General features: G+C 41.6%; 1 protein-coding gene across 1 annotated transcript; it reads right to left on the reverse strand.

The window, feature by feature from the left end:
• Positions 1 to 6,734: 6,734 nt before the first annotated feature.
• LOC133476784 (MORN repeat-containing protein 4-like) lies at positions 6,735 to 26,025 on the reverse strand. The gene is made up of 5 exons (XM_061770643.1): positions 25,584 to 26,025; positions 24,781 to 24,852; positions 14,033 to 14,147; positions 13,834 to 13,943; positions 6,735 to 10,701 (listed from the first exon to the last, which is right to left on the reverse strand). Exons 2-5 carry the CDS (start codon positions 24,845 to 24,847, stop codon positions 10,559 to 10,561), a joined length of 435 nt encoding a protein of 144 aa, XP_061626627.1. The 5' UTR covers positions 24,848 to 24,852; positions 25,584 to 26,025; the 3' UTR covers positions 6,735 to 10,558.
• Positions 26,026 to 27,036: the final 1,011 nt, after the last annotated feature.

Here is a 27,036-nt window from a genome sequence, read left to right on the forward strand (position 1 = left end):
TATTCATGATGGTGTTATCTTAGGCTGGAGGCATCTAGAAGCTTGAAGATGAGAGCATCAAAGTAAGGCTTCCTCTTCCAAATCTTGGATATGCAAATGCTCCTTGTGCCCCCCCCCCCCCGACCCCCACCCTCTACAGTATTTACACGTACACCTCCATCATCACGCCTACAGCATGTGTGTGTGTGTGTGTGTGTGTGTGTGTCTGTGTGTGCGCGCGGGCACGGGCGCGAGAGAGATGTAGATTCAAATAAAAGCATCAAATTAAAGGAGTCCTGCGGGAGAGGCGATGTATTTTCAAGTGAAAATTTAACATCTGACTGTGTTAATATATATTCATATATTTATATATAATGGTAGTTTGTGTGTTAAAAGTCATTCATTCATTCATTTTCCATCCTACAGAACGGGATCAAGAGACGAAAGAGGAGAATGCTTAATAGAATTTGCTGAACAAGAAGGCTTATACTTTATCAATTTGTTCTTTAACAAGAAATGGAACAGAAAGTGGACATGGATAAGCCCCAAACGTAACACGCGCATCGTAGACTACTTCCTGTCCAACGACAATGGGGTGTTTACGGATTGCACCACCTCAACAAATTTGACATTGGTCAAAGTGCAAATCAAGTGCCAACTTGAACGACAGAAACTTCGAAAGAGCAAGCTTACCAAATTAAACTTAATTGAAGAAAGAAGCGACAAGTTTCAAATACGCTCTTCTAACGCTGGAAGACACAAATCATTCAACACACAACGACCAAATTGTAAACGGGATTGTTCAAAATGCACACAAAGTAGCACCGTCAACGAGAAAGACGACAACATCCAGAATATCGAAAGCTACTCTCGACTTAATGAAAAACCGACGAGAAATGAAGAAAAGGGGCAGCATGTTGAATTCGACGATTCGATAAAAGATACGAGAAGAATTGAGAGCTTACAACGTTCAGCTTGTTCAGAAAACGCTTGAAGCAGGACATGGAATAAAAATGGAAGATGGAACGAAATGTCACAGCCTGCAAGAAATCGTACAAGGGGTTAACGAATTTTAGACAAACCTCACCGAATGATTACTGGAAAGCTACAAGCAGACCCAGTTCCAAGAATCCTGAATGAAGAGGTTGAAAATACCATGAGTTCACTTAAGGCCTGAAAAGCTTGTGGTCTGGATGACATTTCTGTTGAAACGCTTAAAGCAGGAACGTGGAAAGACGCAGAAATCCTTTTGCTCCATAAATCAGGCGATAAAATGGACCTAAGAAATGATTGCCCAGTAAGCCTGCTCTCAAACCTTAATAAAGTCTTTGCAAAGATATTGGACAAACGAATTGGAATCAAAGTCAGTGACGCACAGCTGACAGAACAAGCGGGTTTCTGTGGCGGTTTGAATACTACAGTCCACATACAGACAGTTCAACAAATAATCGAACGACACAACCAGTACGAAATGCCCCTGCGTGGAGCCTTCATCGACTATGAAAAAGCGTTTGACTCGGTCACCACCACTTCGAATGCCAAAGTTATACAAAGGAACGCCAAATGTTGGACAATAAGCATTCGCGACAAGAAAAGATGCAGTTGCGGCAGACGGCAGACGCGAGTTACCGACGTCATTCCAAAAAATAAAAAGCCTTAAATGGGAATGGGCTGGCCACGTTGCCCCAAGACCTGACAAAAAGGTGGACCGCAGAAACTATCGATTGGACACTAAGCGACCGCGGCGAAGACCTAAAAGTAGATGGATAGATGAAATCATTAAACACACCAGAATACACTAGCAACAAATTGCTAAATATATATATATATATATATATATATATATATATATATATATATGTAGGCTCACGTTGATAAGAACAAACTCTCCAATGTCCCGTTGTGCATGGTGGGAAGCTAAGCAATTAGACACAAACAAAACCACATGCAGTCCCTTTTATACACGTAAGTGTGTGAGTTTCTGTGTGTGTGTGTGTATACATGTGTCTCAAACAAATACAGCTTTTCTAGAAAAAACAACAAAAAAGATTTGGATTGAAATATAACTTTTACAGAAATTAAAATTTTTTGTCATCGTGAGGACATTTTCACTGCTTCTTAAACATTTTTTTTTTCTTAAATACGGCTTTGAGAAATGAAAATATACCTAAATTACAATTTTTAAAAATTGCGTCTGATCAGTATGCACGTGAGCAAAGGGGGAAATAAAGTCTTTTGGAAAGCTTTCCTGATAACATGACACACAAAAGGCTTCCTCCACGCCTCCCTCTTTACTCCCTCACTCGTTTTTATGGAAGAAGCATAAAAATAGGCGCGTCCTCCCCGTGGAGATGGATTAACAAAACGGACGTTAAAAAAGAAAAAAAAAAGATTCAGGAGTAAGGGAGCGTCTCTTTTGTCGGCACACTCAAACACACATACAAAAACACCCATGCACAGAAAAGACACACAAAACACACTAACAGGCACACGCATTCAAACACATGCACAAACACACGCAAATTCATACACAGGAAAACATGCATAGGCACTTGTACACAGATACACACTTACACTATCACATGCGCTCACACAAACACGCTCATATACACGTATACAGATATACACACTCACACGCACACAGAGACATGCTAAGTGAAACACAGATACGCATAGACACACAGACAAACCCACGTATGCTCACACAAATGTGCGCACGCACACACACACACACAAACACTCACCCACAACACAGACATATACACTCACACACACTCTCCCCCACAACATATTAACAGATACACATTAACACTCATACACGCACGAAAACATGCACACACAAACACATTAGCACACTTACACACACACAACACTCTCACACACAAACACACACACACACACACAGACGTATACGTATACGTACATCCATTGGCTAAATAATAAGAATAAGAAGCTGGTGTGCAGTTGATATTTAGACAGCTCGCCATGGCAACAGGCGCTAGTGCGATGATGAAGCTAAAGCGCCGCACTCGGGATGGAGATGATACAAATTAAAGCCAACTCTGGACAGTTGCCGGGGAAACGTGCGAGGAGGAGGTGAAAGTCCAACCCAAACACACCTTAAAGCGATTTAAGTGACACTGCCGGCTGAGGGTGGGGGAGGACAGAGAGCTTGGGGGAGGGAAAGCGTTCCCTGACAGCCCAAAAAAAAAAACGCTCGACCTGCCAGGTAGTGGGATCCCACTTCAGAATCCTTCATATGTTCTTCAGGTGTGTGTGTGTGTGTGTGTGTGTGTGATGTCTCACAGCAACAGAAGAGAATAATACACTTGACCTTTATGCTTCTTTCCCCACAGCTTATTACATACTTTCTTGCCACCATTGCCAAGTGTTTTTTTTCCTTCAAAAATGTCTTTTTTTTTCAAGACAGACCCCTATGGAGATCAGGCATTTTTCATCCCTGTAATTACAAGGGACAGAAAGAAATATGGCACAAAAAAAGGAGAACAACACGCTTAGTGAGGATAAAATGTGAGTCTATCAAACCATTTACATTGTCTACAGGTATCTCTGCGAGACTCGCTCTCTTCAATATCGGGTCAGTGGGTAATAAATCAATGTCGATTCACGACATCATTACAACCTACGATCAGGACTTTTTTGCTACAAAATGAAATGAAAAAAATACAATCCATTAGGTTAAATATCAGCGCAAAACGATAAAATGATACTACATCTGAAGCCACCCAGGAAAAACTCTTCTTACCATGTCACAATTTGATACAGTTGACCAAAAAAGTGGAGAGAACACGGTTGAGCAGCTGAAACCATCAACGGGCGGACTTTTTCAAAGCTATTGCGAACTCTGTGCTAGCTGATTTGTAGCAAACAATCAATTGCTCACTTCAGTCAGGCGACTTTCCTAAAGCTCTTCAAGTAGCTGCCATTAAGCCTCTGCTAAGAAATAGAACGCTGGACGTTTCCATGTCAGCAAGCTATCGACCCATCTCAAATCTCTCTTTCATTTCATAGATTGTTAAGTGTTTATGGTTAGGGTATGTTATGTTTAATCAACTCAGCAATTTCTGGAACTTAAATGGAATTTTGACAAATTTCAATCAGGTTTCTGAACTCATCACAGTACAGAATTTGCTCTTATCGAAGTGCTAAATGATATAAGGTTGAATACTGACTCAGGAAAGGTGTCAATTCTGGCCTTGTTGGACCTCAGTGCGGCTTTTGATACGGTAGTTCATAATATACTGCTAAACAGGTTGCAAACGTGGGTAGGACTAAATGGAACGGTCCTTAAATGGTTCAGGTCCTACCTGGAGGAAAGGAGTTATTTTGTAACCATTGGAAGTGTTCAATCTCATCGAATGGCAATGACCTATGGGGTCCCTCAAGGGTCAGTTCTTGGACCCCTCCTGTTCAGCCTGTATATGCTACCCTAGGGTCAAATTCTTCAGAACTTTAATTTTGACTATCATAGCTATGCAGACAGACAGTTAGATATCGCAGTGTCTCCAGATGACTACAGTTCAATTGAGTCAATTGTTGTGTCACTTTCTAAAACAGATAACTGGATGAGCCAAAACTTTCTTCCATTAAACCACAACAAAACTGAGATAATTGTTTTTGGCAATAAAGAAAAGAGGTTTGCTGTTAGTAAATACTTGGAGTCACTCTCTTTAAAAACCAAAGACCAAATCCGAAACCTTGGTGTACTGATAGATTCCGACCTGACTTTCAACAGTGATAGCAAATCAATTACTAAAACTGCCTTCTGCCATTTGAAGAACGTATCCGGAGTGTAGGCTTGCATGTGCCAAGCAGACCAGGAGAAGCTCCTCCATGCTTTTATCTCCAGTACACTTGACTATTGTAATGGTCTTCTGACTGGACTCCCCCAAAAGAGCATTAAACAGCTGCAGCTTACTCAGAATGCTGCAGCTCGGGTTCTGACCAGAACAAAGAGGTCAGAGCATATTACTCCAATTCTAAAGTCTTTCCACTGGCTCCCAGTCAGCTTTAGAAATTGTTTTAAAGTTCTGCTACTGGTCGATAAATCACTAAATGGTTTAGGTTCTGAATACATGAAAGAAATGCTAATGAATATAAACCCACGAGGGCTTTGAGCGCTACAGACTCAGGTCAAATAGTGGAGCACAGTCCAAAGCAAACATGGTGAAGCAGAATTTAGCTATTATGCTGCACACAAATGGACTCAGTTGCCAATAGAAGTGACATTAGCCCCAAGTGTGAATTTTTTAAGTCCAGGTTAAAAACCCTTCTTTTTTCTCATGCTTTTTCTATTTTTAAATGATATTTCTTGCACTGTATGCTATTTTAATTGTACTTTTATGTTTCTCTTTGTTTTAAATGTTTCTAAGGTGTTTTTTTTCATTTGTCTTTAAATGCTTCTAATCATGTAAAAGCACATTGAGTTACCTTGTGTGTAAAATGTGCTGTATAAATAAATTTGCTTTGCTTTTGTCACTTCAAGGAGTCAAATTCAGTTGTGCAATATGAGATTAAAGGTGGAATGCATCGATTTTTCTTAAAAAACATCACACATTGGCTATTTTTGGACTGTTTGTAGGACTTCTCCATTTGTTTCTGTAACTGAAAAAAGCTGAACTAAAGTTACTTTGTTTTAAAATAGGCTTACAAAATGTGTAGATGCATGTTGTTTATACATACAGCAAATTTTGGGATGCTTTCACACCGTCTTCTTTCAAATGTAATTGATCTGAATGTGTGCAATGTGCGATTAATGGTGCAAGATTCAGATTTTTTCCACTTGTCTTTTTATTCAGAAAACATTGATATTAAATTATTTTGGACCAAAAAGCCTAACTTGGTGATATATATTTCTTAGCGTGTTATGACCAATGATCAATCCAGTGAATCTATGAGTAAGATGCAAAAATGGAAATGTAGTACAAAACATTCTAAAGTGAAATTGTTGTAACACTGTCCAGTTTTGACGTAAGAGTTTTGTGACATCTCAAATTGTGTTTTTAACTGCATCATTACAATACTGGTAATATACATTTTCGCGGGAGTGCTGAAGCCTATCCCAGCTATCTTCGGGCAGGAGGCGGGGTACACCCTGAACTGGTTGCCAGCCAATCGCAGGGCACACATAAACAAACAACCATTCGCACAGTCACACTTACGGGCAATTTAGAGTCTTCAATCAACCTACCACGCATGTTTTTTGGGATGTGAGAGGAAACCGCATTGCCCGCAGAAAACCCACGCAGGCACGGGGGAGAACATGCAAACTCCCCACAGGCGGGGCCGGGGATCGAACCCCGGTCCTCAGAATTGTGAGGCAGACGCTCCAACCAGTCGGTCACCGTGCCGCCTGGATTTGAACTTTTAAAACAAAAAAACATTTTTGACCAGAAAAGAGTTAAAAAAACAAAAAGCCCACAAAATAAATGTTTTTCAGTAGTTTCTTTCACATTTTAATCACACACAACAAAGTGACATTCTGATATGAATTCCATTCATTAGAATGCAAGTAACAGGTGATTAAAAGTGTTAAGTACATTTAGTCCAAATATTCCATAGTGATGTGGAACATAATAACTTTTGACATAAAACAACCTTTAAAATTAATTTTAACACCGTATCATAGATACAGTATTAACACTACTGTAAAGCCATAAGGACAAGATGACCTCTTCAGAGTGAAACCTTGACAAAAGTTAATATTTGATCCCAAAGACTTTTGACCCAAGTAAGTCTTTTCATTTTTTATTTTAAGATGACTCACTCATCCTTTTCCATTTTACATTTGTCATTTCAGCATATTTCTATTTTACAATGATCGTAATCTCTCCTTCTGTGTCTTCACATTTGATCATTCGCAAGTCTTGGTAGCGACCGTTTCGTTGAAGTCTTGTTTAATGAAATAATGTTACAGTTATGTAAAGAGGGCGGCGTTCAAGGATTCAAAGCACAGTCACTTTTTTTCAGGCACACAGTGGACACTCAAGACTTTCCAACATATTTTCACTTTTGGCAAACACATCGATTGATTTTTAATTTTGTCAACATTTTAAAAAAAATCAAAACACACACATAAAAAGACATCTAAAGTACATAAAGTATAAATGCAGTGACTTATTTTAAGCTAAAAGGAACAGTCGAGCATTTGGGAAACACACTGTTTTAACAAATATTCACATTTGGTAAATGTAATTGTTTTTAGCACAAGCGCTTTTTGTAATATTTAAACCAACACTGTCTGCTTTTTAATGGTGAGCAGTTAGCATAAATGCTAATTGTTATTTTCAAAGCAGAATACAAGAAATCGCCAGTTGTTTTTCCAGATTAGCCTAGCAAAATAACACAAATCTGTGACGGATGCTAACAAGCTAAACAAGGTCAAATGATGCTCCTGACAATGAATGCATTTTACAACGCCGCCTATCCCAACAACAACAGAAATCACTAACCACTAACAGCTGAGAGCAATAATGAACAGGCTCTCACAACCCATCGTCAGACCCCCAAAATCTGGGGGCTGTGATGGTGATCAGATGGAAGACTCAATGCCAGTTTACAGAGTTTGAGCAAATCGGGATTGTCAAGTGTGGATTTACTCTATCTGTACTTTTGATGAAGAAATCAAAAAAAGGAAAAAAATAAATCTTGATACTAAAATGTATAATGATATAACAAACAAAACAAAAAAACAGAAGTGTTTCCCCCCCAAAATGAGCGACAGTTCCTCAAAGCTTGTACAGACCGCAACAGAAGCATCCGGAATGTTGTTTGGACGCTGTGAAGTGGCTTTTAGGTGCTTTTAAAGGGCTTTTGTGATCCTCTATGAGTGCCAGTTGTGTAACACACAAGCACACGTACGACAATACATACAAGTGGACTGACACACGTGCCGTTTAAGAGTAACAGTCGTCAAGTCTCTGATCCCAGAGCCAATTAAAAGAGTGTGATCGCCCCCCCCCCCCCCCCCCCCCCCACACACGCAAACTGCATCCCAAATTAAACGCGCTCTCTGATAATCACATAACTGACAATTGACTTCATTTGCTGTTTAACACCACACGCACGCACGCACGCACGCACCCTACACCCACAGACAAAGACACATACTGTACACAATTCCCAGCAGGCACGTCGACTTCATTGGAACTCATCACACGCCTCGTTAGCGTCACAACACAAACAATGAAAGAAGTGAACACTTGTGGATACTCAAGATCAAAATGTGCTTAAGTATAACATGAATTAAAAATAAATATAGTGGTACCTTGACATACAAATTTAATTTGTTTCTTCAGCTCACAACTTAATCTACTATATCAAATACATTTTCCCCACTGGAATACACTGAAAAACCAATCTGATTTGTGTTTTAAAAAAGGAAAATATCACTGTATTGCATGAAAAAATGAGAAAACACTGGTTTTACAAAGTGTAATAACTGTATGCGCTGTAGTATTTGTGTTGGATGTGTACCTTTAAGGGGTGTGGCATAGTGAGTGATGTACGCAGCTTGAGTCTGGTTGGCCGGTTATAGTTCAGTGTGAATGTTTGCTGCTTGCGTCTGTGTTTGACTGTTTGTAGCATTCAAAAATGATCTGAAAGCACATCAGCAACTGTGCCTCTCCTTTCCCAAACAACCTTCATTTTCTTCCACTTTACTTGAGCAAGCGGTGTATCCAAAACTCGCTTGTAACGCAGAGCAAAAAAAAAAAATTGACCAAGCGATGGCTCGTAACTTGAAAAATTCTTAAATTGAGATGCTCGTAAGTCATGGTACCGCTGCACCTAAAAATATTCTTATTCAGTCATAAGTGTTGACTCGGTACGGTCATATTTTGAGAAGACACTTCGAACTAATTTGCGAGACACTGATCCTGGGTCAGCAGCCGCTGGCTGGCACTGGGTGGTTGGCACTGAGGGAGACAGAGGTAACTGATGGCGGCTGGTCTGGGATCAGACCAGGCGGTGAAAGGGCACCGAGTGATCGGGCGAGGCGAGAAGTCTGCCTGGACTTCGTGCTTCAAGAGCACCGATGAGAGGTCTGCTTTGGTGTTTTTGCGGTCGACGGAAGTGTGTTAGTATTAGCATTTCTTGGCTAGGTGTGGGTCCATATGCATGGTTGTTATGGTTATGAAGTGGAAATAAACACTTCACCATGACATTTTTGTGACTTTAAACTAAGGTCAGGACTTTGAGGTAATTTTGATTAGTTATGATAAAAACTGAAATGGTTGAAAATTTACATGCCCACATTCGTCTAGTGTTTCAAATTTGGTACGAGTCGGACAAACTTCAAGGAACCCCAAAAAAATGGCCTAATGAGCCTTAAATGGCTTCCTTAAAAGGAAATGGCTGACTTACTGCTGTTTTCAGGCATCGCTTTCTGAGACTTTTTTTTTGGGTCGACTCATGATAGACATGCCTACAAAAAGTATAATTTATTTATTTTTTTTTTTTTAAAGTCCAAAATGAGCCTAAAATGGACGCCTTCAAAACAAAACCTCAGTCTTCCTGCGTCTTTTTGGTCATGGTTACGTCACACTTTTATCTATCATATGTCAAAACTGGCATCAAGTACTACATAAACAAAATGCAAGGGGCACCCACAACCTCTTCATTTGAGTTACGTGTTTTATTGCGAGTTCTTAAACTTCACGGTCATGCTCTGTCCACACGCACTGATGAAAATGGTCTTCCATCTGTCTAGTTGATGTGGTTCAAATTTGTCAGCAAATAAAATCTAAAGTAGGAGTTAGTCTTCGAAGGACCCCGAAAAATGGCCAAAATGTGTGGCTGTTTCCAGGTTATGTTGCTAAGTGAAACTGATTTCGGGGGCTGAATTTTCAAAACATTGCAAGCTAATTTTTGAGGGTTGTGAGCGCAACTGCACATTGACCCTAAAATGGCCACTTCGAGCCAAAATGGCAGAATCCTGCGTCTCTTTAGAATAGAATTGTTCTCCGAGTGTACTCATGAGAGACATGTCTACCAAATTGCATGTTCCGAATTGAAACATGGTTCAGGGGCTGAATAATAAATAAATAAAAAAAAAATCATTGGGCTGCCCATAACCCCTTTACTAGAGTTTAATGCACAACATGTTCGTGTAGAGCATTCAAGCAAAATTCAATTAATTGCCTTCATCTATTCCAGTTTTAAACATTACTGGCTTTAATACAAATCCGGATGACACACAGTTGTTTGTCATTGCAAATATAAACCCATGCAGTGTTGTAACCAGGACGACCAAGTCACAGTGCTTCGCTGCTAAAGTGGTCAATGTAGCCGCAGCGTTTCGGACAGATGTAAACACGTTTTGTTTTGGAGTCGGAGACGCTGCAGAAAAACGACCTCTGAATGCACTTTTGAGTTGTTGACTGGTTTCAGGTCAGCTGAGCGTGAATCGTGTAGCACCACTGTGTAGGCGGCTGGCTGATCCAGAATCAGTGACACCAACAAAAACCAAGTGAAGAAAGAAAATCAACATATAAGGTTACGTTACGAGGTGGTTGTTGTGGAAACAGACGAGGGGGATGCAAAGTTGTTGTGGTCCGTGTCACATGGCCAGGGCGCGGGCTTTGGCGGCGGCCGCCTGAGCCCTCTGGACCGCCACCTTGCTGCTCTCCCGCCGTGTCAGCTGGCTGCTCTCAAAGACCCCCTCATGGCTGCCACGACCGCCGTCCACGAACGTTAACAGTCCTGTGACGTACACACACATTTGAAAACCACTTTCAGTCATCAAGCTGTACAGTATTCCTTTCGCTATATTTCTGTTCATCGTTGAAACGTCCGCTATGTTGCGTTTTAGCAAAGCAATTTTACGGGTTGTTAGAAAATACTCTACTTAAGTATTGTAATGTCTTCGGAAGTGGGAAAGGAGTCGCTGATGCACTTTTCAGATGTTTATTGAATGCCAGGGGAACAGCAAAAAAACAAACACATTAAGCACACTCATGGAGGAGCTGCTGTCTGCCACAGCTCACGCCCAGTCACTCACACGCAGATTCACCCACATCACAGGCAACCCCACCAGGCCCCGCATCTTAAAGAAGCGTACCTTCATACAATATTTAAGATAATGACACTATAGTACGTACAGTATTTCTGCTACATTTTTATGATTACAGTTGTGTGCTCAAATACATGTAGATGTTTTAAAAGTATGTTTTAATAAGTTTAAATGTTTTTTTTATACGGTCTGGAACGTATCCGCAGCAATAAACAGGTTCACTGTATTTAAAAAAACCCCAAAACATTTTAAAACACTTTCACCCATCAAGGACTCAAGAGACGGCTGACGAGGCTTAGTCATTTGTCACGTGTAAAATGTATAAATGTAACACTATTATGGGGACTGAACGAGGTCCAATTGAATACAGATTCAAAATGTCTTCTGATCCAAGAAAATAAAACACACAAATATTGTACAAACCCAATTCCAATGAAGTTGGGACGTTGTGTTAAACATAAATAAAAATTGAATACAATGATTTGCTAATCATGTTCAACCTATATTTAACTGAATACACTACAAAGACAAGATAAGATAACACAACGTAAGTTTAACACAACGTCCCAACTTCATTGGAATTGGGTTTGTACATCAACACAACAAAACGTATCTTTTCCATGCAATGATTAGAATTAGTATAATAAATACCAAAAAGTGACCATTGTCTGGACATATTAAGTCAAATTTCACATTACGGTTACATTGCAATCTGGGTCAGATGTGGATAAAAATGTAAAAATAGTCTTTTTTATATTTTTGTTTTGTATTTCAAGCTGATGATTGACACCTGTAGGGCCTGTGTGATCAGTGCTGGATCACACCGAGACCTGGCTTGGACTTGAGTCAGTGGCGTAGCGTTTCTGTTAAATGTTAGCCAAACACTGCGTTAATGTTTAACCTCATGACAACATTTAGGACTCCTCATTTGGCCACTGCTAAAAAAAAACACACACCTGATGACCGTTTGACAAAATATGCTTGATCCGTTTTGGCTTTCAGCACCAGTCGAACTCATTATGGTACCTTACACACAGGACTCCGAGCTGGGTAAAATACAGCTTGTATGGCCAGTGTGAAAGGGGCTCCTGCTACACCTCTGATATTACCTTAAAAACCGGAAAGTTCGCAGGTCAACTTTAAACCCCATTCCTGTACCTCTATACAGACAACAGCAAGCCAGGGAAAAAATGTCTTCAATGAAGGGTGTAAAAGGGGCTCATACTAACACATCTGATCCATCCATCCATTTTTCTGAGCCGCTTCTCCTCACTAGGGTCCCGGGCGTCCTGGAGCCTATCCCAGCTATCATCGGGCAGGAGGCGGGGTACACCCTGAACTGGTTGCCAGTCAATCGCAGGGAGCATACAAACAAACAACCATTCGCACTCACATTCACACCTACGGGCAATTTAGAGTTGTCAATTAACATACCATGCATGTTTTTGGGATGTGGGAGGAAACCGGAGTGCCCGAAGAAAACCCACGCAGGCACGGGGAGAACATGCAAACTCCACACAGGCGGGGCCGGGGATTGAACCCCGGTCCTCAGAACTGTGAGGCAGACGCTCTAACCAAATGCCGCCAAATTTAAAATATCTTATAACTTTAAAAAAAATATATAACTTTTAAATAAATTCTACTTGCTTCCCAGGACATTTATTGATAGATGCAGCGTTTCAGACCAACAGCTATTGTTTATCTTTTAAAGTGCTTCATACATCATCTACAAAACATTGCACAAGAATATTGTATGGCCACTGTGCCGCCTTCCACATGACTAGTTGTTTCTTATGAAGCATGAAATGAAAAAAATATCAAGCTTTACACTCATTGGCACGTGAACACACACACTAATTTTGAAATGATGGATGATATGTGACGTCATGACCGCAGAATCTTGTTTTCCATTCCCGGTAATAAGTTTAGCAGCTGATATTGGTAATGCAGTACACGGTTCAAATAAGTAAAGCAGTGGGTGATCGATGACAGGTTAGCGAAATAAAGTATTTACTTACAAACAGCTGCGGCAATAGGGCTAAGCTAGCTAGCTCCTCCATTAGCCTCACCAGCAGTCGGGATGACTTTGACAGCGTACATTCTTCTTCGTAAATGTTATCCATTAGGAATGAATGATCCAGTGACTATACGATCGAAACAGCAAGGTCCATTCTCTTCGTTTCACTTTTAAACTGGCCGCGCTTGGGAAGCCAGCATGTACATTAGTGGCCTGTGTCATTTTGCAGTTGGCCAACAACAAACTATAGACTACATGCGTTCCATTGAGGTCCATTGTTTCAGTTCACCTACTTGTTAAGCAGCTAAACTCCTGAAAAGGTTGCTCTGCCCACTGGTTTGAAAGCGAGAGTTTATTTTCTTTGCCCCTGAGTCACATGATTGAATCATGTCCACTGAATCGTTGGATGAAGACTTTATGCACTTCTTCCTTTCTCTTTTCCTCCTATGCTGTCCGTACAGCCGTTTAGTTATTTTCTTTTAGAGACAGTATGAATATTCGATGATGTAAAATGCAACATTCACGATCGAAGGCGATATATATCGCCCACCCACTACGATTACACCCCTGACACGACAGTTGTCGAGTCGACTTCAACCCCCCAAACTGCTACCTTACACACATGACAGCGAGCCAGGAAAAAGCAGGCTAGGATGACCAGTGTTGAAGGGGCTCCTGTTACACCTGTGATACTACCTCTGTTAGGGAAAAGGTTTGTTGATCAACATTAACCACTATTCCAATATCTATCACACAGAACAATGACACAGGGGAAAAAAAGCAGTGAGAAACGGACTTGTCGTACCAGAACCTTCCACACATCCGCTCCTAAAGTCGCCTTCGAATGTCATCCCATCGAAACGCGTGAAGATGCCGGCGCCTTGGAACTTCCCTTGCACAAACTCCCCTTCATACCTTAACAACACCAGAAAACATTCGGCATTTAATGACAGGATGTCCAAAATAGTTCTTCTCATGACCAGCAGGAGGCATCAGAACCCGACCTGGAGCCGTCGGCGAAAACCAGCAAGCCGCAGCCGTTGAAGAGTCCATTCTCAAACTGGCCCGTGTAGCACGTTCCGTCGCTGAAAGTCAGCTGGCCGCGACCGTGACGCAGACCTACAACAGGACGTACTGTGTTAGTGAGAATTATTGAATACATACCTTTGTGGGTCTACTCATGATAGACATGCCTACCAGATGTGAAATGAAATTGGCTGCGGGGGCTTCATTTAATATTTTTTTCAATAATAATATTAATAATAATATAAAATTCTTTCACCGGGATGACATCACTTCATCAAATTTATCTGCCATGCTCTTCCCACACACAACGTCCAGAAGTCAAACGTTTCACAGCTTACTGTTAAATTTGGTAGCAATCACGCAAAATCTCTAGGGGGTGGTCTTTAAAGGACCCTGGGAAAAGAGGCCAGGTTTTCCTAAAATTTCATCTTTAAACATATGGCTGCCTTCCTATATCTTTTCAGCTATGGCTTCCTGAGATATGATATGATATGAGTGGGTCTACTCATGATAGACATGTCTACCATAGTTGATGTTGCTAAGTGAAACTGGCTTCACTGGGTGAATTCTTAAAACAATTCCTTCAGACTCCACTTGAATGAATGGCACATGCAGTGTGCGAAAGCTCCACAGAGATTAAAGCAAGTGCAAGAAAAGTGTTGAGACAGGAAAAATGAAAATAGAAGAAATAATAGCACAAATGGAAATGAAAGTGGTCGTGATGTGGATGATCAAGACAGTCTTTTCTTTCTGACATCACTGGTGATTATTTTTAGAAGCGTGTTTCATAAACGCTAATAAACACGGCAACACTCTTCTTCTTGAGCGAAGATGAATTGTATTTTTGGGGGGTTTTATTTGTCTGTCAGATTTGAGCTGTGAAATCCCGTCAGAATGACACTACCTGTCATGGCGGTCTCCGAGCTGTCCCGGTTGACGTCCCCGCGGTGCGCCATTGACAAAACCACTTTGTCACATCTCGCGTGTGTGCACTCCAGCTAACCTAAGTCGAGCCTTTGTCGTAAGACGTCACGGCTGAGTGACACCACAGGCAAAACTAAAAAGCCTACATTCACGTCAATGTAGCTTTCGAGAAACTTCCAGTGCCAAGTTAAAACAGGCCCTCAAACCCCACTTTTTCTTGGACAATCCTCCTAAATTATGATCCTCAAACTTTGACACCTACAGTAGATGGCATAAGCAAGAAAGCGTTGCCATTCAACGTCATCCGTCAATCTAGAATGCCTGTTTCTGATTGGAGCTCATTTGGGTGAATTCCCTAGGAGTTCCTCAACGGACGAGCCCTGAAATTCACTACAAAATGTCTGCTTCAAAGCAAAATGGTCAACTTCTTGGGTTCTTTAGACTTTTTCAAGCAATTTATTATGATAGGAGTCTACCCAATGTTGTGTTGAGCGGTGAAATTGGTAGCAGGGGGTATTTTTTTCTTTTCTAACTTTCCAAGGGGCACCACTGATGCGTTTATGTTTTATGACTAGTCATCAGATTTCAACACCATGCTACGTCCAAGGGCAATGACGAATAGTCAATATTTTCGCCGTCTTGTGTCGCACATCTGTTTTGGATGTGGCTCGTTTCAGTAAATTCCCTAGCAGGAGTTTGTCAAAATACGAGCCCTGGAGTTTTCCTGCAATTTCTTCCTTCAAACCAAAACGGAAGACTTCCTGTTCACTTTTTTTGTGTGCGTCCTGTTATGATGAAACTAAAACTAGCGTCTGCAGCATTTCTTTTTTTAAATATTGCCAGGGTGTGCTACTGGTACTTTTGTGTTTTATGACAAGTCATCAAATTTCGCCACCATGTTCTGCCCACACTCAATGATAATAATAATCATAATAATAATACAAAATTATGTTCAGTTTCAGGCATGGTTCCTTCAGACTGTTTCATGCATCTTGTTTGGCCCAATTTCATGTTGATTGGTGAAAGTGGTGATAATGGCCAAATGTTTTGTTTTTTTGTGCTACTAAGGGAGTTTTGGAAAGCTGTGTTGGGAAATGCTAAAATACATATATTTCCACTAGATAGCAGGCAATCCTAGACAGATTTTTGCAAGCCAAGGCATCCTTTTGAAAATGTTAGTATTTTACACAACATCCCAAACTTCACTCAATAACACCACTGGGAAGGTTAGAAAAACAAATCTGCCCTCGACCCCGGTTTTGTTTAATACGAAATCGGGTGTATATGTCTATCTTAACTGGACACACGAAAATGTCGTAAGGACCCATGCCCAACGTTGAAGAGGATGTCAACCATTTTGGGCAATTTTGGGTTTGTACTTCGACGAAGCAGGTAAACTCGACAGATGGGCAACGCTAAGCTATGAGATAGTTAGTTAGTAGGTTAGTTATTTAGCCCGTCAGTCATTTAGTTTGTTAGTCAGTTGGTTAGTCATTTAGTTAGTCAGTAGGTCAGCTTGTTAGTTCCTCAGTCAGTCTGTTAGTGAGTCACACAGTTTGTAAGTTAGTAGATTGGTCAGTCTGTTAGTCAGCTAGTCAGTCGTTTACTCGGTCAGTCAGTTACTTGATCAGTCAGTTAGTTAGTCAGCCAATTTGTTGGTTCGTTAGTCAGTCAGTCTGTTAGTTAGTTTAATAATTAGTTAATTACTAAGTCAGTCAATAAGTAGGTCGGTCATGTAGTTACTCAGTATGTTAGCCAGTTAGTGAGAGATATTAATCAGTCAGTTAGGTAGTAGGTCGGCATGTCAGTTAGATGATATTTTACTAGGGCATTCATCAAATTAAGTCCCAAAAGGAAGCAAGTGTACGATGCGAAATTGTGAGAATCTCATGATTTGGTCATTGCATTTGGGCAGTGTATGGCGTCAAAGACCATCATTTTGAGGCTTTGTGTGAAAGAAGGCGCTATGCTGGTTTTAATATGTTTCTTTTTTTTGGGTGTTCAGATCAATGCTGGACTGGATGGCATGTGATGAAGGCCTTTGTGCATGAGAAGAAAGCTAGCTCGTGAGTTCCCCCCCCCCCCCCCCCACGTCATCTGAATATTCCAACATCCACAGTCTCATTTCACATTTGAATATTCCCAGCGGGGGTATGAGAGCAACGAGGACTTCTCGTTAGCAAACGAGGCTGGTGAGTGGCTGCAGGTTCCTCGCAGGAGTTCTAAGTGAGGAACGTGATTTAGTGGCATTTAGGGAACGTATAGGGAAGGTGGCTAATGGGGGGTGGGAGGGGTGTTACGGAAGGGGGAGGTTGTAGGGGTTGGAGGCAGATTTATAGCGGCCAGCCAGTTTGCTAATGGCGATGTAAATTAACGCTCCATCTGTCAGAAGGGTGCAGCTCACTCTCTAATCTCAGCGGGTGATTTGGACCAGAGATTTGGACAAACTAACTCCAGATCTCTTTGCTCTTCTGAAACATGTGAATATCCACAGCACAGATATATATACTCTATATTTAAGTGTGTGTGTATCCAAACCGAACACCACTAAGTATGTAAAGGCTAATGGAAGCTTTTAGAGAAACCAGGAGGTATTTTCCAGGGGTTGCTACCGACACTGTAGTGTTTTATGGTGAAATTTCAACACCATGCTCTGCTTACAAGCAATGGCGAAAAATCAAGATTTTCACCCTGAAGTGTGGCCTATCTGCCTAGAATACCTGCTTTCGATTGGGGCTCTTTTTGGTGAATTCCCTAGTAGGAGTTTGTCGAACTAAATGACTAACCAACCTACTCAATAATAAACTAACAGACTGAGTAACAAACTTACTAACTAACCAACTAACTCACTGACTAAATAACCAACCAATGTACTAGTTGACTAAATGACTGACCAACTGACCTACTAGCTAACTAACTGCCTAACTGACTGATTAAACTGACTAACAGGCCAACAGACGAGCTAACCCACTAGCTGACTAAGGATCTACTAGCTAACTAACTGCCTGACTGACCTATCTTTAAACTGAGTAACCGACTAGCTGAACCACTAGCTGACTAATGAGCGAACTGATGAACTGACTCTCCGACTGACTAGTTAAGAAACTAAAGGCTTCTTTATACTCGCGCGGGCGGTGACCGCGCTGACGTCACTGCGGCTATCCCGCACGCAGTTTGCCTTGACTCGAGCGCAACCCACGCGCGTAGTTTTGAAAATGTACTGCAGTTCACCTCCAAGTCGGGGGTGTCGCTACGGTTGGTATTGGCTAGGACACCACAGGATGGAGTTTCCTCTGCATTTTTGGGCCATTTCCGCTAGCCGTTTTTACTTTCCTTTCCGTAACAAGAACAAAGTAACAACAATGGCGACCGTGGATCAGTGTCTGCTAGAACAAATGGACCTATATGACCAGATGATACGTTTAATTATCCTGCAAAATCGATCAAGGGGCACTCTGAGTACGTCATCACAGCATGTGACTAAATCGGACCAATCACGAGCATCTCCGCGGCATTCTACGCGCGGCTACAATTTTTGCCGTGTGCGTTTCAAGTGACGCAGAGGGGCCGCGCGGGCCAATTCGTCGGTCACGTGATGCAATGCGGGCGTTGTCGGCCGCGCGAGCGCCGGAGTATAAAGAGGCCTTAACTGACTCACTCAACAACAAATATAAGTGATCAACTTACGTACGGTCTAAATAGCAGACTGACTAACTAACCTTTGTGTGAGTGTAAGGTACATTTTCACCAGACAGCAGTTGTTCCTAAACACATTTTTGCAGACGAGTATATTCTAGCGGACATGTCCGTATTGTACGGTTTGTGGCACTCTGATCTTTTCCAGTGGAAATTGCTTGATGTAGACAGTTTGAGGACAATTTGAGGACTTTATCCTCGTAAGATGACCACTTCATTGACAAATGCAGTGGAACCTCTTAAGTCGGACATCACTGAGGTAGTACAATTTGAAATGTTTACACAAGACCTCAGAGTTCATTGAGGTTTGACATTTCTTTGTTTTTTCATTTATAGCACCTAGTGATTTTGGTATCCTTGACAATTTGCGATAGTAATAAAAATGTTGTTGTATTTTGCTTGCTAGAACATGGGTTTGAGTGATAGATTATCCTCGGATAATGTCCTGTGGTCGGATTTGATACGTCCAGTTTGAATGTAATCTGTGGTTCACCTTCTTTTGGTCAACGTCTCTGGCTAATTGCTGATGCTAAATTTGCGAGTGGGCGTTAAAAAGGCTACCAGCTGTCGTGGAAGATTGGTGACCTACTTCCTGTAACCTGATCGCCAGCTGAATTATTCAACAAACACACACACACACACATTTTTTTCTTTCCCAAATACAACTTTGAATAATATTAGGCCATTTTTTTAATATTACAACCTTTTTTCTCTCATAACATTAGGACTTTCTCTCTCTCGTTATATTCAGTATTTTTCTCGTAATATTAGGACTTTATTGTTAAAAGGATTTTACCTGAAAATATTTTTTTACTTTTTTTTTTTTTTTTAAATCCAAAAGTATTCATTTATTTCCATACTTTTTTTTCTTGGAAAAGTGTACGATTATAAATTTTGACTTTAAGCATGTACTATTATATAATATTAGGACTTTTTTCTTGAAAAAAATATATTCAAAATATTATGACTTTAATCTTGTTATATCTTTTCTCGTAATATACAGGTGGGCAGAAATATCGATTAATTGATGCATCGGAATATTCCCCGACCCAATTTAATATTGAGTCAACAAATCCTCCAAATACATTTTTTGTCCCAGCTCGTGGGGGGCACTTTGCGTGTGATTTGCATTGTATGGACGACCGCCACACTCGACCAAAACAAGCAGCAGCGGTGTGAAGCCAGCACCTTCAACTTTTAATTTGACGTTTGGGGTCATTTTGGATTCCCCTGTGAATCCGCAACAAAGGAAAAAGACAAAAGTAAGGTCTTTTGTAAGCTGTGCCAGAAATATAGGCCTTTCACGATAACAATTTTTTAAAGACGATATATTTTCCCTAAAACAATCACGCTAAACGATATCGTTGTTTTTTTTATGCCGTTCACCTGTCAATCAAATATATGTTAACGTTCAGTGTAGTCAACGGTGGTTTTGCCACGCACTTCCGGTTTTTAGGACTATCTCGCCCCACCTCTTCTGGTTCATTGATCTCTACGCCAAATGACTGTATTGACATTTTACTAATGTCTTTAAGCAACGCGAAGTACATCAACACAACATTATCTTGTTTCCCCCCCCCCCCCCCCTCATTCTGTGGTGATTTCAAGTAGCAAGCCATTTTTTTTTTAAATCTATGAAACCAGCCACTTGATTAGGGACAGCGAGCAAGACGGTAGCTGGCCGGACTTGAAGTTGCCGTACTTTTGTACACTATAGAATCGGAACTTGTATCCCGTATTTAAAAGAGTTTTTTTTTTTTTTTGCTTTGTTTGTGGAAGGCTAACAAATATAATAGAGGAACGTAAAATAAAACAAAAACTGATCATTTGGGGGAAGCCCGCAACCACACAACGGTTATTGTTTTATTTAACTCACCCTGAGAGCATAGCAATCTTATCTGCCCATCCTGTGTTACATTGCGTTAAAACTTGGGACAGTACGCACACCCGGAAAAGCATGGAGATGCATTGTGGAACAGAGTTACGTCATACTTACGTGACTTCAAAGAGTGGCTTGACTCTTTGGGACTGACTGGCTCCAAGTCAGCCTTTGATCATCCACAAGCTCCAAAACAGAATCAGCATGTGTCTCAATATTTTCCGTTAGCACGCTGGACGACTGGTTAGCACATCTGCCTCACAGTTCTGAGGACCCGGGTTCAAATCCGGCCTCCCCTGTGTGGAGTTTGTATGTTCTCCCCTGTGCCTGCATGGGTTTTCTCCGGGTACTCCGGTTTCCCCGCACATCCCAAAAACATGCATGGTAGGGTAATTGAAGACTCTAAATTGCCTCTAGGTGTGAATGTGAGTGCAAATGGTTGTTTGTTTATATGTGCCCTGTGATTGGCTGGCAACCAGTGCAGGTCACCTCTTGCGCAGCGTAAGCTGGGATAGGCTCCAGCATGACTGCGATCCTAGTGAGGATAAGCAGTACTGAAAATGGATGTAAATGGATGGTTACACGATCGCGATCGGAAAAGATCTCTCTCTCTTCATTTGTCCTGGCCTATGCTTCGCTCAGCTGTGCTGTGCGCTGGGCGGCTGCCATTCACACGGACTCATACTATAGAAGCCTCACACAAAGGCATATTTAAAAAAAAAAAAATGTAAAAACGACAAAAGTACACAACAATGATCGAGAGTAGTGCTTTTTGTTCGCTGAAACTTGACCCCTTTTATTTTACTTTGGGAGCATGCCGTTGCATTGACTGGCAGATAGTGTTTACAAAAATCTAACACTGAGTGAGGCCATGTTGACTGTGGGCCCCGGAAGTACTTGCAGTGGCAGAAATATTTTGCCGGAAGTCCTGCCCTATTTAACAGCTCAAAAGTTGCCGTGCAGCTGTGCTTTTGTTGTTATTGTCTCATAAATGTTGTGTAGTGAAAACAAAGAGGACACGGCAGCCAAAGCAGTTGCCACATTTTGCTTGTTGACGTGGCGGTGAGCATATGATCACCCCTCGCGGCGTCGCACCTTGGCGGGCGTGTTGAACCTTGCCCCAAAGTGTTTAAACAACAACAAAAACTCGAAAGGAGAAATAACGGGCTGAGGTGGTGTGATCGTAAGTCCCGGCATGCGGCATATGGTGCATATGCGTCGCTTACACCTTCACGTCGTCTTTTTGAAGGAAACTTAACACGTTTACGCAAAGTGAGTCACATAACGACCAATTGGTGGTGCTGCTGTAGGCTGACTGATGCCTATCGTCTAATAAGGTGTCAACGGTGTCGCCTTTCTGTGTCAAAGATACCGAAACGGAATAAAGGTGTTGAAGTCAACCCTGGAAATTTCCGTCTTTTGGCGGTTATGTGAAAGAGAATAGCGGAAAGCCAGCCAATGACAGCACAGTCAGACAGGGAAGGCAGAGACCCACACCACTGAAAAAGGAGTTATGCATACATAACAGCTGTGGGAAAAGGGACTAGTGTGGGGGCATGTGAAATTTAATGTCTGACACCCTTTGCTCCCGCCATGTTGTCGAGAGTAATTGTTGCCGACGCCTTCATGCATCCAATTACCTGTTTGCTGGATCCCAAATCGGTAGTTCTGTGTGAAAGGGAATAGCGGAAAGCAGTGAATTTGGGTGTGTGTAAATTTGAATGTCTGACAATTGCTTCTCCTGTCCTGTTGTGTCCAAAGCAATCGTCAACGACACCATGCATCTGATTATCTGCTAGAGGCCGTGATGGCAGTTCTGTTTGAAAGGCACGGGCAATTAAATGTTATGTCCATGATACAGCAAATTTATTCAGAGATTGTGTTAAAGGGGCTATGAAAAGCCACCCAACAACTATAGTCAGAGAGTGAAACGAATCCAAGTTAAAGAAAGAGTAGAGTGGATAGGAACCAAGCATGACTGTGGATTGCGAAAACAATGAATAATTGGAGCTACCCTTTAATTTAAAAAAAAACGAGAATAAGCGTTGACGTGAATAACGTGGGATAGGAAGCCCCCCCTAAAAAAAAAAAAAAAAAAAAAGCAAAGTTGTGAATTTGCGAATGGCGAACCACAAATATGCGAGGATCCACTGTGATACAGCTATGTGAATGAGAATACAGTGGCATGTCGGCAGTTCTGTGTGAAAGGCTAAGGCGACTAAATGTTACATCTCTGATATGCCAATTTTTCGGAAACTGTGTGAGAGGAGGAGTAACAAATGCTGAAGTTTTACACCTGTCGGGTTTTGTGTGAAAGATCCAGGTGAATATTTGCTGTTACCACTCCCAATTTTTGGGAAAGGTGCCACTGAAAAACCAGCCAATGACGTATGGTCAGACGGTACAGGTCAGAAACCGCATCAAAGAGGGAGGAGTAATACATGGTGAAGTATGACATCCGACAGGTTCGGTGAAAACGCACAGGGAAAGAAATATGTCCCTGCTGTACACATTTTTCAGAAACTATGTGAAAGTGGCTACTGAAAAGCCAGCCAATGACGGTACAGTCAGACCAGGCGGGAAGGTGGCACTTATAAACCCACGACACACAGAGAGAGGAGTGCTACCAGACTTGGGTACAGTAGCCAAATATTGTACTCAAGTAAGACTACTGTTACTTCAGAATAATATGACTGAAAGTAAAAATTAGCCCTCCAAATAATTACTTCAGTGGGAGTAAGAAAGTACTACGAAAAAAAACAAGTACTCAAGTACTGAGTAGCTGTTGAGTAACTTAAATCAGAGCATGACTCAGCATGATTTTATTATATCTTTTTGAGAGTGGAGGTGAAAAATAACTGAAATAATCTTGCATGTGATTAACTTGGACTTCTTAAACTTGCTGCCTTCTTGGCCCGGTCACCATTGCAAAAGAGAAGTTCTGTCCCAACTGGTCTTTTACCGTGTTAAATAAAGGTTAAATAAAATTTTGAAAAAAATCTATCTGGTTGCACTCCCTCTTACAAAAGGGATGCGGCTGTGTTCAGGAATAACCAATCACATTCAAATTCATGTTCAGTGGGAGTCCACACACACCTGCCACAAATGTTTAAGTGCCCAAAAACCAACAGCACATGCATAGGGCCATACAGAATTTGCTTTATTGAGTGAAATGAATGAAAGAAGAAGCTTTTTGATGACCAGACTTATTGAGAAAGTGTGTGCACGCATGCATTGATGCGTGTGCGAGCGAGAGATTACAGAACGTACCCCAAAAGATGCATGTTTCAGCCAAAACAAAAACAAAAACTTACCGCAAAGTGTTTTCTCAAGTTAGCAGTGGGCTGAAATTTTTGTTTGGCAAACACAAGACTCCACTGCATGACAAAGCTATTTTTTTTTTTTTGTGTCAGAGTCTATAATGTAAACACATGTCGAGCGGCTGATTCTCCCCCAAACATGACAAGGCTTGGTGTGCGGTCATGTGTCTTTCTTGTGACCGTTTGATTGATGAACTGGAGTCAAACGACACCAGTGTTAACGTGGGATTGCCGCAAACAGCGCCCGACGCGGAAGTGGAATTCAGTCGAAAAACAGATCGCGCACGCAATCATTGATTAATAAAAGTAGCGAGCAGCGTGTCGATCATTGTAACGGAGTAAAAGTACCGCTTCTTCTTAACAAATACTCAAGTAAGAAGTATGTTGCATTCAAGAACAATTTATCCAAAATGTTACACGAGTAAATGTAACAGAGTAAATGTAGCCCGTTCCTTCCCTACTTTCATACATGCTGAAGTTTAGCACTTTATGGGTTCCGTGAAAAAGGTGTAGGTGAATAAATGCTTTTTACGTGTCTGATGCAGCAATTTTTCTGAATCTTTCTGCAAAAGGAGCTACCAATGGCATATGGTCAGACCAGGCGGGATTGAAACAGAAACCCTAGTCATAGGGGGAGAAGTAGTGTATGCTGACTGAGTGATCTGGTGTGTTCTTTTAACCATATATGATATGACGCAACTCTCTCTCAGCTCAACCTTCAGGCCTCCTTGTCACAATGCGCTTGCTTCAGCACTTGAAAAAACCAACACGACCTACACACGCGTGAAGCGTCTTCATCGTCATGCGTGTAGCGTGACCATGATGATGAAGATGATGATAAAGTTGAGCTGGGTCATCATGCAACAGACACGTGTGCATCGCACATTTAATTGTGCGCCTTCCTTGCCTTCTCGCCATTCCCCGTGGTATTCCTCGCCGCTCGAGTACGTGAAGGAACCTCGTGTCAGGGTCATGGGTCCTGTGCACACACACAAACGCATACGCGATATATTAGCATCAGCATAGTAGGTGTGAATGTGAGTGCGGATGGTTGTTTGTTTGTATGTGCCCTGCGATTGGCTGGCAACCAGTTCAGGGTGTACCCCGCCTCCTGCCCGATGATGGCTGGGATAGGCTCCAGCACGCCCGCGACCCTAGTGAGGAGAAGCGGCTCAGAAATGGAGGGATGGGTGGATAGTTTCTACACATTTAAAATAAAAGAAATTTAAGACTTTTTGAGACCACTTTGATCCAATTTAAGACCTCTCGTGGGGCTATTATAACCATCAGGATTTGATATTTTAACACACAACACAGTCATGCCTTGAAATACGAGTTTAATTCGTTCTGTAACTCAAAACACTTGTACCTCAAATCATCTTTCCCATTGAAAGAAATGGAAATGTAATTAATTCGTTGCATTTTTTTGGTTCCATAAAATGACACCGAACCTAAAAGGCACATTAAACGTTCAGACTAACAAAAAAGCTTGCGTGTGTATCTTTATTAGACGTTACTATTTGTGATGTGCCATTGTTTGTTGCTGTTGTGAGACGAGCTGAAGAGTGGAGGAGGTGTGTTTCCCTCCTTCCAATGTTGCCACAGTAACGCTGCCCGGATCCCTTTCATCCTGCCGGCATCAGGACGCCGCCAGCCTCCAATCAAATCACAATCAAACACACGCACGGAGAACAAGAATGAAGGTTTTACCTGTTTATTAAAACAGCGAACTCGGTTGTCTCCCTTCTACATCGCTGAAAACAGCGCCGACAGATGGCGGAAATCAGGCTGCGAGCGGCGACAAATTAGCCTTTTCCTGAGCTAACGCTTGTCCGCGGAAATCCTGGCAAACGCAGCGCCAAGGTGCCGCTTTCCGATTGGTCCGCTTGTCTCCGCTTCCATTCAAACTCCCCTCCTATTGGCTTGAATCTTACTGCTCTACGAACCGACATCTTTGTCGAGGGCAAGGGGTTCAACGACTTAATTAGCCGGAGTGCTCTCCTCTTTAAAACGTTTGCCCTTGCCGCTTTTTATGTGCGGCAGGATTACAAAAGGGCGGCGAGCTTTCCCCCCTTTTAATGACAGCGTGCCATTTCGCTTTTCAATTTGGTGATTAGGCCCGCGTTTTTTGGTGATTTTTATGGAACTTGATTTACACGCGTTAGTTGGAGTAGTGCAGCTGCACCGAGCCTGTGACAAGATGGCGCGGACGTTCGAAATTATTACAGCCTGATGGTCTTCTTCAATTGACTAAAAAGCTGACTAGGATTAAAAAAAAGAAAAAAAAACCCAGCAAGGTGACCGAAAAAACAAAACACACACGCTGACTTCCTGGGGATTGTTTGAGGCATGCTAGTGATCATCATTTGCCCCAGTGTGGAGTCATCTGCCCACAACAAACACACACAAACCGCAAAGCAGTACCAGAAGTTTCGTAGTGGGAAGTACAAATACTTTGCTACTGTATTTGTGTTTATTTTTCTGATTATCTTTTACCTCAACTCCCTATATTTGATTTATTCTACTCTTTGTCAAAATAGGCTGATTATTTTTATGTTTATGACAACACGACTTTAAAAAGACCCAACTAGAGAGAGGTAGTCAACCTCGGTTGACATCTTAACTGATAGAGATTTAGAGTCTGAGATGGTGGAATTTGGAAAATCCCAGGAACACCAGCGACGTGGCGTAACGTGAACCAAGGAGCATTAACGATGACAGCAAAAGATTCGGAAAAGCAAGATATTCCCCATCCATAGCGTTATTTAAAATAAATGTCAGCGCCAGGAATGATTTGTGGCAAATGTGTTGTGTCTTGTACCAGCCTAAAACCCACCAGCTTCTGGCATTAAAAAAATTCAGCGTTCGCTAATTTTACTTTGTTTTGTTTTGTTACGTTAGTTCCCAATGTTAGCAAAGCTATGGGAACACGTTTATAGCATCCCCAGTGATTTTTATTTCTTAGTACGATTACTATGCAAGTTAAAAGGAGGGAAACTATTTTGTGTGCAATTGTGTTTTTGTATCAAGTTATCAAAACCGGTATTGTATAGTAAGTGACAGTAAAATATAATTTTTGAATTTTGTACCTAAGCACATTTCAGAGTCAGGTTTATTTATATTGCCTTTACAGAAGCGTTTCAAAGGGCTTCACAGGGCCACA

Source organism: Phyllopteryx taeniolatus, chromosome 4 (assembly GCF_024500385.1).
Source record: "Phyllopteryx taeniolatus isolate TA_2022b chromosome 4, UOR_Ptae_1.2, whole genome shotgun sequence".
In the NCBI taxonomy this organism is placed as follows: domain Eukaryota; kingdom Metazoa; phylum Chordata; class Actinopteri; order Syngnathiformes; family Syngnathidae; genus Phyllopteryx; species Phyllopteryx taeniolatus.

What these genes read in the sequence shown, in the direction of transcription:
- LOC133476784 (XM_061770643.1), bottom strand. Translation starts at nt 24,847, where the DNA reads ATGACCCTGACACGAGGTTCCTTCACGTACTCGAGCGGCGAGGAATAC. An exon ending in CCACGGGGAATGGCGAGAAG is followed by an intron (nt 14,148 to 24,780) that starts GCAAGGAAGGCG and finishes GTCCTGTTGTAG; the next exon opens with GTCTGCGTCACGGTCGCGGC. An exon ending in CGGATGTGTGGAAGGTTCTG is followed by an intron (nt 10,702 to 13,833) that starts GTACGACAAGTC and finishes TGTACGTCACAG; the next exon opens with GACTGTTAACGTTCGTGGAC.